The sequence below is a fragment of the Stylophora pistillata genome, chromosome 11 (genome assembly GCF_964205215.1).
Source record: "Stylophora pistillata chromosome 11, jaStyPist1.2, whole genome shotgun sequence".
Lineage (NCBI taxonomy): Eukaryota > Metazoa > Cnidaria > Anthozoa > Scleractinia > Pocilloporidae > Stylophora > Stylophora pistillata.
In genome coordinates, this window is record NC_142529.1 from 23,072,395 (window position 1) to 23,084,020 (window position 11,626).

Consider the following 11,626-nt stretch of genomic DNA (forward strand, 5'->3'; position numbering starts at 1 on the left):
TTGCTCAAGGAAAGAAAGCTCGGGCGAAACACCTAGCTTGTACGTTAGGCTTAGCAGCCGTGGTTCAGAACACGGTTTTAACAAAGAATGGCAAAACTTGGCCTAAACAAAAGTTGAAGTTGATGGAGTGAAAATTGTGATATTTCATTATCGCGTATTTCTTTCCTTCTGTATCTATTTATTTATTAATCCATTATGAAAAATTTTTGATAGCGTTTCTAAAGAAACTTATGGTTGATTTTTGGTTGGATATATACATCGAATGCAAGACCTACCCTGTACAGTGTTACAGTGTTACCGTACAGGTTTTCGTTTTTTGCCGAAGTAGAACGTAATCGTAACACTTCAATTCCAAAAAACAGTAAAGAAGATCAAATAATGATTTTCGGTGGTAGCAGATGCGAAAACCGTTATCGTGAACTCTAGAACATTTAATGGGGAAAGTGGAAGTTAATCTTACAGCATTACACAAACAAAGGTGATATGAATAAAAATAAAAGTTGTCGTGTGGAATGCAAAACGGATCAGATCTTAGAAGTCTGAGTTTTAAAAGAAAAACATTGGCTGCATTTTACCTATATTATTTATCAGGATTTTTATAGAATGCATAGTAAGTGTCATTTAGAGGTAGGAATAATATTTTAACCCTGACTGTGTTATGAGATCCTAAAGAGTGATTCAACCTCTCTAAGGCTTCCTTGAATTGTCCAAGAAAATTGAATGAAACCTTTTGTAGAGTTGTACAGGACACTGCTATCGTGAATTTGGTACATAAACTTTGCCGTTTCTCTTTGCTGCAGCAAAGTCTCCCCTCCTCTGTCTTTTTTTTTTCTTGTCTATTTTCTGTAATCGTTTCGAATAATTAGAGTTGCAAAAGAGACATTTTTTACTCTAATTACCAAGCTTTTATGTTTTTCTTTTAGTCGTGGTGAGGTATCTCAATGGCAAGCTCAACGATGGAGCTGAATACGTTGCATTTCAGCGCTCGTTTGACAGAGAGGGTGATTATGAGAGTGAGGGATTCGTTGACTTTAAAACCGAAAAGGACCACACAGTAACAATCGTGGTAGTGGTTGTTGTACTTGTTATTGTAATTGCAGTTATTGGAGGGGGAATTTTCTTCTATCGTCGACGACATAGTCAGCCTGGCAATGGTGAAGAAGAGTTGGCCCTGAGACCGCAGAGACGTGGAAGAACTCTATCAAAAAAAATCCTAGGTCGTGCATCAGGAGCCTTCGGTAAGAATTTGTCGACAAAGTTTTACCTACGTTTAAGTTGCCGCGCTTTTCGTGAGAGTAAAGTGAAATTAAAAACCAAAGTTATTAAAACGTCTAATTAAAGCAAAGAAAAATATCGGTTGCCGAAGAGATATCAAATAAAAAAATGTGGGCAACCCGGCATATAGGAAGTGGTCTTAGCTTTTCATCTGATTGATGGAGAGGACGATAAGATTTTGATCGTGGAGAATACCGAAGGAAAACCACTTTGATGCTGGATACTCAATATCTCCGTTGAGAGAATGACAGTTGTTTTTCCAATCCATAGATAACCCCATCCACAATCCTGGAGAATCGGTGCCAGTGGAGGATTTTGATGAACACGTGCGACGTCTGCACGCCAACGGCGATCTCTTGTTCTCTCAAGAGTACGGTTCTCTTCGACCTCAGGCCGATTTCACGTGGAATGCGACTTTAGCTCAGGAAAACAGGCACAAAAACCGTTACAACAACATTGTTGCGTATGACCACAGCCGAGTCAAATTATCACCCATACAAGGTGTACCAGGCTCTGACTACATCAACGCCAACTTCCTTGACGGCTATCAGAGAAAGAAAGCGTACATCGCTTCGCAGGGACCCCTCCCAGAGACCGAAGATGACTTCTGGAGAATGATCTGGGAACAAGACTCAAAGACTATCGTTATGGTTTGTGTTAATTTGTTTATTGCTTCTTTGCGTAACCTTTCCTACAATTTAGTATAATTACCCAGGTGATTATAGAAATGGGAGTGCTCTGATTGGTCCAGTATTACATCATATCCTACTATAATCACCTCGTGCAAGATGATCATAGTAAGAGTGCTATATTTCGAAATGGCTGCCTTGCATTTGTCATTTAATAAACGCGATAAAAAAATTCAAGTCCGAGGAGCACAAAAGTTGTTACTGAGTTCTGTGGAACATTTTCAGTTCAAAGAAAGACATTAAGTTTTTTCTGATGAAATAAAATAAACCCGTCAAAAACGCTTGCTTATTTTGCTACCAGTAATCAACATGATTGTAACAAAATGTGTGCAATGGAAGGCTTCGGTAGATAACTCAGACCTCGGCATTGATAATTCATGACATCATGCTCAACCCCATCCTATAATTACGTATTGTCTGTCCATTCCCCCCTAAGGTTACAAACTTGGAAGAACGAGGTCGTATAAAATGCCACCAATACTGGCCGTCAGAGGGTGGAAAGACTTACGGTGACGTTCAAGTTACACTGATGCAGACAGTAGAGCTCAGTGATTTCACTATCCGTACTTTCACACTAAAGAAAGCCAATAGCAGAACTGAGAGAACACTAAATCAGTACCATTACACAATATGGCCTGATCATGGTGTTCCTTCATGTCCTACTTCACTTCTTACGTTTGTTAAGAAAGCTTCTGGAGCTAATCCGTCTGACGCAGGACCCATGGTAAGTTTTCTTCAAGTCTGTGATGTGTGCAGTTTAAAACCAGAGTGGAAGAGGGCTGGAGAGAGCAATTGGCAACTCTGTAAATTATGAATGATGTCAGCCAATGCCACTTTTGATAACCCGAATTAAGACCACTACACTCGTTGCTCTTCAATTTCAATTATAGCGCGTTGTGCACTCAGTCGCGTCAGCGTAACTTACATTTTTCGAGAACGAAGCATTGCTGAAATAAACAACAAAGCGCTTTAGGCGTGACGACTACAGATGAAATAGTGGTATCCCCCTCCTCTTTCTAGGAAATTTTTATTCTTAGGGGCTTGGAAATTAAAACTCGCACATCTTCAATGGAATAGTTTAGAAAAAAAAAAGCAGTTAATTATTTCAACAATTATTAGTTTAGTAGAAGAGACTTAGTTTTCAAATTGTTTGCAAAAAATTTCACCTTAAGAGGAGAAGATTCAGACACAACGTTGGAACGAGAATGGTTTCCCTTGAGGAAAATTATAGCAGATATTCGTGTTTTTCTCGTTGCCATGTTCCCACCAATAACGTAGCTCCATTTTCTGCTTTTAAAAGCACGCACAAACCACAACTCCTCTATTCGCTCCGACGAAGGGCTAACGCTCGAAACGTCAGCTTTTGTAATCGTTACGGTGGCCAATTTAGCATTTCAACTTTGTTGATATATCCAGATTATTTCGTTACCCCCACCGACGCAGCCCCAAACAGTTTCTTTAGAAACTATCAGCCTTTATAGCAGATAGTGTCAATTAATCCCAGTTAACAGTAGATGAACTGTTTTGTTGGTTTTTTTTTTGGTTTTTTTTTGGTTTTTTTTCAGGTTGTTCACTGCAGCGCAGGGGTTGGCAGAACTGGTACTTTCGTTGTGGTGGATGCCATGTTACAACGTATTGCTGCAGAGAAGACAGTAGATGTCTTTGGATACGTTATGACACTGCGACGTGACAGAAATATCATGGTCCAAGTGGAGGAGCAATATGTTTTTATTCACGAAGTTCTTTTGGAGGCCATCCATTCTGGATACACTGAGATACGAGCTAACGATCTTAGATCCCACATGAAGCTTCTCATGCAAGTCAGTCCTACAACTGGTACGTCTTTCTTTCATCTTTAACCTGTCTTTTAATTAATTTGTCTTTTGCTTTTTCAAAAAGGTTGAGAGGTACTTATTGAGCAATATTTTTTGCTACTGTTAGGCTTGGAAACTAAAAGATTCCAAAGCTTGAAATTTCCAGGAGGATGACACACGCAGCAGCGTAACCTTAAAAATAAAGACTCTAACTGGCCTCGGCTTCGTTGATAGCTGCGTGTTTATCGCCTCACACATTAGCAATTGACTCTTAGATTAAAAGAAATCACGATAGTGAAAAAATCAACTAAACGTCTGTCCAGGAGAATGCAAAGGAACCAGCTTTCACTGTTCCCACAGCAACATTTTTCAAGAAAATGCCGTTTCTTTTTGAAGAAATTTCCCTTCTTAGGCTCTTTAAAAAGTAGCAAGGCCTGAAGACGTTTGTTTTCGTAACCTGATCTTTGGCAGTCAGATTCTTAGCTGTCATGCTTTCGTTCTCTTTAGCTGTTTTCCTTCGCTTTACCACGAAAAACCAAAGGAAATCTAAAGGCCACTATTCCAATGCTGACGTCATAGTCTGTGCTTACATTTTCAGGCCAAACTGAAATGGATGAAGAGTTCATCCGTTTGGGTCGCGGCAATGCTCCGCAATCCAAGTTCCAGGCTGCCAACATGAGCTACAACAAGACGAAGAATCGTTATGCAAACGTTTTAGCCTTTGACGACACTCGGGTTAAACTGAGTATGATCACTGGAATAGAAGGCTCTGATTACATTAATGCTAACTTCATCGATGGCTACATGACCAGAAGGGCATTCATTGCAACTCAGGCTCCCATACCAGACACTATTCCAGACTTTTGGCGCATGATCTGGGAACAAGAGTCCTCCACTATAGTGATGTTGTCGAAAGAGACTGAAAGTGGCAAGGTGATCACGGAACATATTTACAAATTACACAATTTTGTTACATAGCCATAGAAAAGTGGCCACAAAAGACAACTGAATATAATAAAGTTATTTTGTCCTTTAGCTGTAAGGTCTGTTTCTCTAAAGTCATTCACAATTTCATGTCAAACAGCTAGAAGGCAGAATTGAAAATCAGATCATGGTAGTTATAAGATTAACGAAAAAGTTCTTTGTGTGAAAAAGTTCTTCTTTGTGCGTGTGTTTGTACTAATCAAAAATTCGTTCCAATTTATACCAAAAAATATTCAAGGGCACAGAATTGCACCTAGTAAATCTTGTAGTTTTCAGCTCAGAAAATAGAGAATCATGGCTTCAATAACTTTTTCCATGAAAAGCTCCTGATGGTTCAGTAGGTGACTGTACCTGATAAAGGACCGTAATGCAAAACCTAGACAGTGGTAAGAAGTCTTACAGGGGGCCGTAGACCGGCGCTTTTAACTGCATTTTATTTAAACCCATAAAGCCGTGAAGAATACAGTTATATTTTCATATTCATTAATGCGAGGGCATCACTACGTCAGAGGTATTTTACATTTACGACCAGTTTTGTTCTTCGACTTTAGGTTCGTTTTCGTTTCGTTTGTGTTGGGAGTTTGGCGTGAGAAACAACAATCATCGTTTTTAAAGTTAGATTGTTTCAACTTTTAGATGTGAAATTCTTTATCTTCTTTTAGGTCAAAGTACATCGGTACTGGCCTGCCAAGCAGCCCGCGAATATCGGAACCTTGGTTGTGGAAATGACCAATGAAATGGTTTATGAAGATTATACAGTGAGAGAGATAAAACTCACCAACACTAAGGTATTGTTGCTGCTGCCAAACGACGTGTATTTTTGTTATTTCTGCAATAGGAAAACTTTCGTTGCAGAAAACCTTCTATGCTACCTTAGACTAGCCAAGTTTGTTGAGGACTACCAATGCCCTTGTAGAGTCGGTTGTTTTAGTCAATGCGAAGCTTTTCTTCGAGAGGACTTGACGAGGCAGCAATTAGCGAGGACAGAAGGTCCCGACAATTCGCCTTGTGTGACGAAGAGACTTTAGGGGAAATATTTGTCTCTATGCGATCGCATTATTTTTCCAGAAACAGATTGCACGAAATAGAACACGTCTAAATCTTGGAGGGGGTTTGTTGTTGGGAAATAAGGCAAAGAGACTTCTTTTGCGGAAGAAACACATTCAGAGTGGGTTGCAGAAGAAGCCTGTCTAAATCAAAGCATGTTTCCAAATTTCCGGTCTGGAAGGATATGTTCCAAACACTTACGAAGTGTATCTCAGGTTCATTGCGTTTTAATTCTCAAGTAGAATATTCCAGTGTACGGTTTGGAATCTGTAGAGAGTTGTTACACATTTTCAGGAGGCTTGGTTTACCTCTTTAACACGTCAATTGTATTCTGAATGCTTTAGGAGAGTGCATCGCGAGTTGTTCGTCAGTATCATTACACTGGTTGGCCTGATGTCGGCTCCCCAGAGTCTGGTACAGGATTGATCGATCTCATTGGCCAGGTACAAAGGTGGCAGCAAAATTCAGGAAACACGACTATCGCTGTACACTGCAGGTAAATAAAAACACTAATACCTCTACTGATTAGACAAAAAGCTAAAGAAGAATTGGCCGATTTCTTGTCTTTAAATTATCAAAAAAAGTGGCTCAACTTTGATAACGATAGGCTTTGTTATACAAGCGAAAAATTACCCTATATGGCCATTTTTGAACAAAGGCGCAACAGCTTCAGAACACACGAGGAATTTGTAACACTCGGAAAGACTAGACTTTAGTTTAGAACTATGACAGTGTCTGGAGAAAGATTTATACGCACGGTCGAATGAAATCAAACAGCAATAATAATAAAAAAAAAAATTTTTTTTGACCTGAATACCCTTGCAAATATTGTTTTCGAAGAGACATTTAGACGCACAAGTACTGTACTGGAGAGAGGTGGTCTGAATGAGGCACAACGTGTTTTGAATTCTCGATGTGTGCATTGCCACATTAGCGGTCAATGTTTTCCTGGGGTAGACTATTGAGAGGTGATTCGACGAGACAAATTTACGCTACCCACTCCCCGAAGCGGCTTAATCAGCGGTTAATTTTCCCTTGGGGTACTCCGGTGACAGTTTACCTGTCGTGTGCAAATATGCGCTACCCACTCTCCCAAAATAGCTAACTTGTCATGCTGAAATTTTTTTTCCGATTAGTCTCGAACTTTTTCGCGTCGCTTCGGCTAAAGTCCCTCAGCGCTACAAAGAGTGTGAGAAGTTGGGCCGGAACAAGAGACCATTTCTTCAAATATATAAAAATGATAAAATTGCGACTTCTCATGTTTTGAAGTTGCAAAGTGTCACCTAATCATTCCAGTGATTTGACCGCACAAAACCCCAACGACCGGTTCACAAACAGCTGTTGTTCTGGCCATTGGAAAACATGTTATTTTGGTCAAGAATACCTCATTGCAGAGCATCTTAGCGTTCAGACAAACACTTGGAGTTAAGATTAGTGAGATTGTATGACATTACAGGTACTTGGCCAGGTTCCCAAGCTAGACTCCCTATTGTGGTGTCGTTTGTAACCCTTTTTTTTTTTTTTGTCGCCCAGTTTTTAAACAATTGTGTTGCTCTTCAGAATCTAAAAGCGTAATCCATGTCAAAAACTACTACATTTCTTTGAAAACTACCTGAATTAAGTTTCTTTATATCGCTTTCTATCAGCGCTGGAGTGGGTCGCACCGGAGTGTTCTGCGCCCTCAGTATTTTGATCGAGCGGTTAAAGAGTGAAGGTGTAGTGGACGTCTTCCAGACTGTAAAGCAGCTGAGAGCTCAGAGGCCCGCTATGGTTCAAACAAAGGTTAGTGGGTCAATCTTTTAAGGAAGTTTAGTTTCTATTGAGCACTTTCACCCCGGTTCACAGGGTTGGGGGTTGGACAGAAGCCTTTCTCTTTTTGTTTTTTTTTTGTTTTTTGTTTTTGTTTTTTTGTTTTTGTTTTTTTTTTTTTTGATAGTTTCTGTGCGAGGGCGTGTACCGCCGGTGAAAAAAAACTGGCCAGATTTTGAAATAAAAACTAAGTGGGCTGGTTTTGGTCGCGCCTCGTGAGTCCACAACATACAAATGAGTTCTTAATTATAAAGACTAGCATGTGGTAAGGTGTTATGTGTAAATAAGTCTAACTGCAGCGAGCCATTTTGGTTGATGGTAAAAGATACCCTCTACTGCTTGTGTTTTTAGAGGAGGAGGAGAAATTGTTTAAATCTTTCTCAAAGTAGTTCAAAGAAGTGACAATGTACAATTTTCAAGTCAGTGTGATTTAGTGTGCTATCAAAAGCTGTCGAGTTTTAATCGAAAATTGTCCTCATCTTAGTTCTCTGTACTTTGCTATGACGATTACAGGTTCTCATTTAATTTCTTGATCTATTCCTCTCTTTCAGGATCAATACGAGTTCATTTACTCTGCTCTTAGTGAGTATTTGGACTCTTTTGATGCTTATAGTAATTTTGAGTAGCTGGCACGGTTAAAGATGAAACAGCCACGGGGGAACTATTTCAAATGGAAGAGGAAAAGGCGATAACATTTCTCAATTTTTGTATTTAGAAAATAGATAATTTTTCTTTAAAAAAAGATTCCAGCTAGCCTTAACCGGTTGTAAACAGTAGTTAACTGACTGAGAAAAAAATGCTTCACATAACTGATATTTTTGTAAACGTAATGTGCTCTTTTAAGAAAGCTTTCCCATTGTAGAATGGAAACCTCTAAAGATCGTTGTAGGAATCAGATACATTCAATAGCATTCGGTATCTAGCATTCTGCAAATTACCAGAATCTTTTAAATTAATGATACAAATAAACTGATGCTACGTACGAAAGTTATAGACGATGAATTGTAGAGCTTTTAGAGAAGTATTTATTTAAAAGTGTGTTCTCTCATTTAAAGAATAGAACTTTTCACCAAACCATCAACGTTCTAAATGCAGTCAGGCAATATGTATGCTGTTTTCTGACTGGAAATTTTTCAATATATTGATAGGAGTAATATGATAAATAAGCATTTTTTGCAACGAGCAAGTGTAGATAGACTTTTGAAATTCTTGTTTAAAAAAATATGTAATCAATTGGTTGAGTAGCCTAGATAATTTGACAGAAGAAGCGTACCCTTAAGAACTGCAGGAGAGAACTCTTTCTACTTTTAGTACTTCTTGACATAGTTTGCAATAATCGGGATAAATCGAAACAGATACCACAAAAACTTGACCATGGCTTAATAGAAACAAGTGCAAATGTTAAAAAAGGAAAAAAGTTCTTTGTTGCGGTAAAGAACAGAGAACTTTGTTCACCTTAGTATAACATTTTTCTTTTTTCTATTTTCTATTAATTTTTTGTAATTTTAACATACTAGGCTGTGCCTTTGTGTAATTTTTTTTAAGCTGCTGAATTTACATAGCAGCTTCTATTTCAAGGTCACCTAGCAAAATTGACGAATCCTACAAGAGCAAGAAATTCTGACTCAACTGTTTGCCGTCTTTGACAGTTAAGTGAATTTCGGCGAAATAACCTTTTTTTTTTTTTTCATTTTTTGAAAGTTTTATTCAGGTGAACCCAGATATATTAAACTAACCAATGTTATTACAACAAGCCAGGATTGAATTACATGATTTTTTCAGGTAGGAGTAGGATTTGACCTACAGTGCACAATATAAAATTTGCTTACAATGATTAATGGTAATCAAAAAATTTAATATGCTCAAATGTGATTTTCATCGCAAGATTGCTGACAAAATATGAAAAATATATATTTACTTTTTTTGTAAAACGAGCTTCTGTTTTTGAATTGAAGTTAAAATGAATCAAACTTCCCCCCCTCCTCCCTTCCCTTGAAGTCAGACTCTGCCGCACTCCCTTCAAAACAAGACAGGGATCGTTCACATCCTTCAAACAACCCTTGGAAGTTTCTTAAACAGTAGTTTGTCCTTAAGGGGCTTGGGGAGAGGTAAGTATTCCGTCTCGTCTTTAAAATTCGTCCCCAGTCCCTGTCGTAAAACCAGTAGACACAAATGTTCAAGTCTTAAAGGAATGGTCTCTAGTTGCTTGAGAAAATTGTGAACCTCCGCACGTCGTGCAACATGGACAGCGGTGACCTTATCATGGTTACAGTTTCTCACGCTTGCTCCAGCTGCGCACAAGAGGGCTGCACATTCTTCATTTTCACAGTACACTGCGACATAATGAAGTGGTTTTACACCATCGTTGTCTCACATTTGCATCAGAACCAAACTTGAGTAAAAGCGCCAGGGTAGCGTAGTGAACCTTAAAAAGTAACAGACAGAAAACCTCGCACTCTTTCCGTTGGCTTTCAAAAGCACATACTATAAACATGTGGATTTTCACAATTTAAAAACATACTTAACAGATATATTCCATGTTGCCCTAGGTAAAAAATAGTTCAATCATTGTTCAGAGAATATGTCAAAATGTGGATGTCAACAGCAATGACAAACTCGGCTGCGCGCCGTATGTCACTTGCGCTTCGCTCGCCACTCCGCATCGTGTGCTATGTTCTCTCTACGTTTTGACGTCCGCTATGATCCAGTATGGCACAGAACTAATACAATATGGAATCTATTCATTTTTTTTTTTTTTTTTTTTTTTTTTCGATATGATAAGAAACCAAATTCTGTTTATTGTGAAGTAATCTATGCGTCCGTCATCTGATATATCAGACATATATCATAAATGAGAACCAAACAAAATGTGTCTATCAATGAGGTTATGATAAAGCCGAGGAGATCATGCAAAGTCAGCAGTCAGCTCCGACGTTGCTCGGGAACCAAGTTTATGCTTTCAAGCACTTAGAAGCGATTCACTTATTAAAAATCTTAAGAAATTGCTTTCATTAATATTTCGGCGAGAAAAAAGTTTGGAAGGTGACAGAATTGGTTACGATTGCGCTTTTATATAGCGTATCTCACCTTCATTCTTTCCCGAATTCGGATACCAGATCTCGCCGCCATCTGCAACGGTGTTTCCTGGGTGGCGCTCCGCGCGTGGACATTCGCGCCGTGATTGCAGAGGACAGCTACCAGTTCAGGGTAACCATATGAGGCAGCTAGGTGAAGCGGAGTGTATTGAGAAAACTGGGTAGGGTTCACATCACATCCTGAATCAAGCAACAACTTGGCGCTGTAGGTGTTTGCTCCCTGGACCGCGTAATGCAGAGCCGTGTAACCATAGTTGTCTTTCTGATCAAAGATCTTTTTACCTTTTGAGCAACTTCTGCACAGTACTTCAAGACTCTTGTAAACGTCGTGAGAAGCAGCTATATGCGAAGCTGTTCTGCCATACAAGTCAACGCTGGCTAGAATCGTGTTACCTGTAGATAACAATTTTTTCAGTAATTCTGTTTTTCCCAACAGCGCTGCACAATGAAACTCAGGCAAGCCTTGAAAATTATTTTGATTTTCTCGAGTTTGGTTCATGTTCACTTTGTTGAAAACTTCTTGAGAGGATCCTTAATTCTCAACGATCTTGGAGTAAGATGCGGACAACAACGAACAGAAGACGTTTTTTTCAACTCCTTCATCTGAAAGTGCCCACGTGATTTTTGCTAACAGTTACATTTGAACATTTGATTTTTTTGTTTTTTTTGTGCGCGAGCGCGCGCGGCACGGATAAATGATCTTCGTATGCGCGCGCAATTGTCGGCCTGATTCTCTTCATGCCGTATTTCGCTTTTCTTCAGTGTGTCTCTTTGCACTTCACAGGGAACTTTGAGCCCACTGCATGCTTTGGTAATGCATGGTGTAAAAATAAAACAACCTCAGAATCAGACAGTTTCGACGTTTCGAACGTTAGCCCTTCGTCAGAGCAAAAGGGCTAACGCTCGAAACGTC

General features: G+C 39.1%; 2 protein-coding genes across 5 annotated transcripts in view; one reads left to right on the forward strand and one right to left on the reverse strand.

Moving 5' to 3' along the window:
- The window catches only part of LOC111336697 (uncharacterized), a 78,292-nt gene extending 68,743 nt beyond the window's left edge, over positions 1–9,549 (forward strand). For all 4 annotated transcript variants that reach the window (XM_088738029.1, XM_088738028.1, XM_088738030.1 and 1 more), the window contains 9 exons: positions 924–1,238; positions 1,546–1,925; positions 2,401–2,688; positions 3,530–3,800; positions 4,377–4,711; positions 5,425–5,550; positions 6,154–6,305; positions 7,456–7,591; positions 8,170–9,549. In XM_088738029.1, the coding sequence (XP_088594155.1) occupies positions 924–1,238; positions 1,546–1,925; positions 2,401–2,688; positions 3,530–3,800; positions 4,377–4,711; positions 5,425–5,550; positions 6,154–6,305; positions 7,456–7,591; positions 8,170–8,244 (2,078 nt within the window). In that variant the 3' untranslated portion in view covers positions 8,245–9,549. The remainder of the gene's footprint in view (positions 1–923; positions 1,239–1,545; positions 1,926–2,400; positions 2,689–3,529; positions 3,801–4,376; positions 4,712–5,424; positions 5,551–6,153; positions 6,306–7,455; positions 7,592–8,169) is intronic.
- On the reverse strand, positions 9,275–11,212 carry LOC148720671 (uncharacterized). The gene is made up of 2 exons (XM_088737659.1): positions 10,706–11,212; positions 9,275–10,043 (listed from the first exon to the last, which is right to left on the reverse strand). Exons 1-2 carry the CDS (start codon positions 11,210–11,212, stop codon positions 9,942–9,944), a joined length of 609 nt encoding a protein of 202 aa, XP_088593785.1. The 3' UTR covers positions 9,275–9,941.
- Positions 11,213–11,626: the final 414 nt, after the last annotated feature.

Bases quoted from the DNA above. Each gene is read 5' to 3' on its own strand.
- LOC148720671 (XM_088737659.1), bottom strand. From the start codon at position 11,212: ATGAACCAAACTCGAGAAAATCAAAATAATTTTCAAGGCTTGCCTGAG. The intron at 10,044-10,705 runs GTGAGATACGCT...TTACTTTTTAAG, and splicing joins GAATTCGGGAAAGAATGAAG to GTTCACTACGCTACCCTGGC.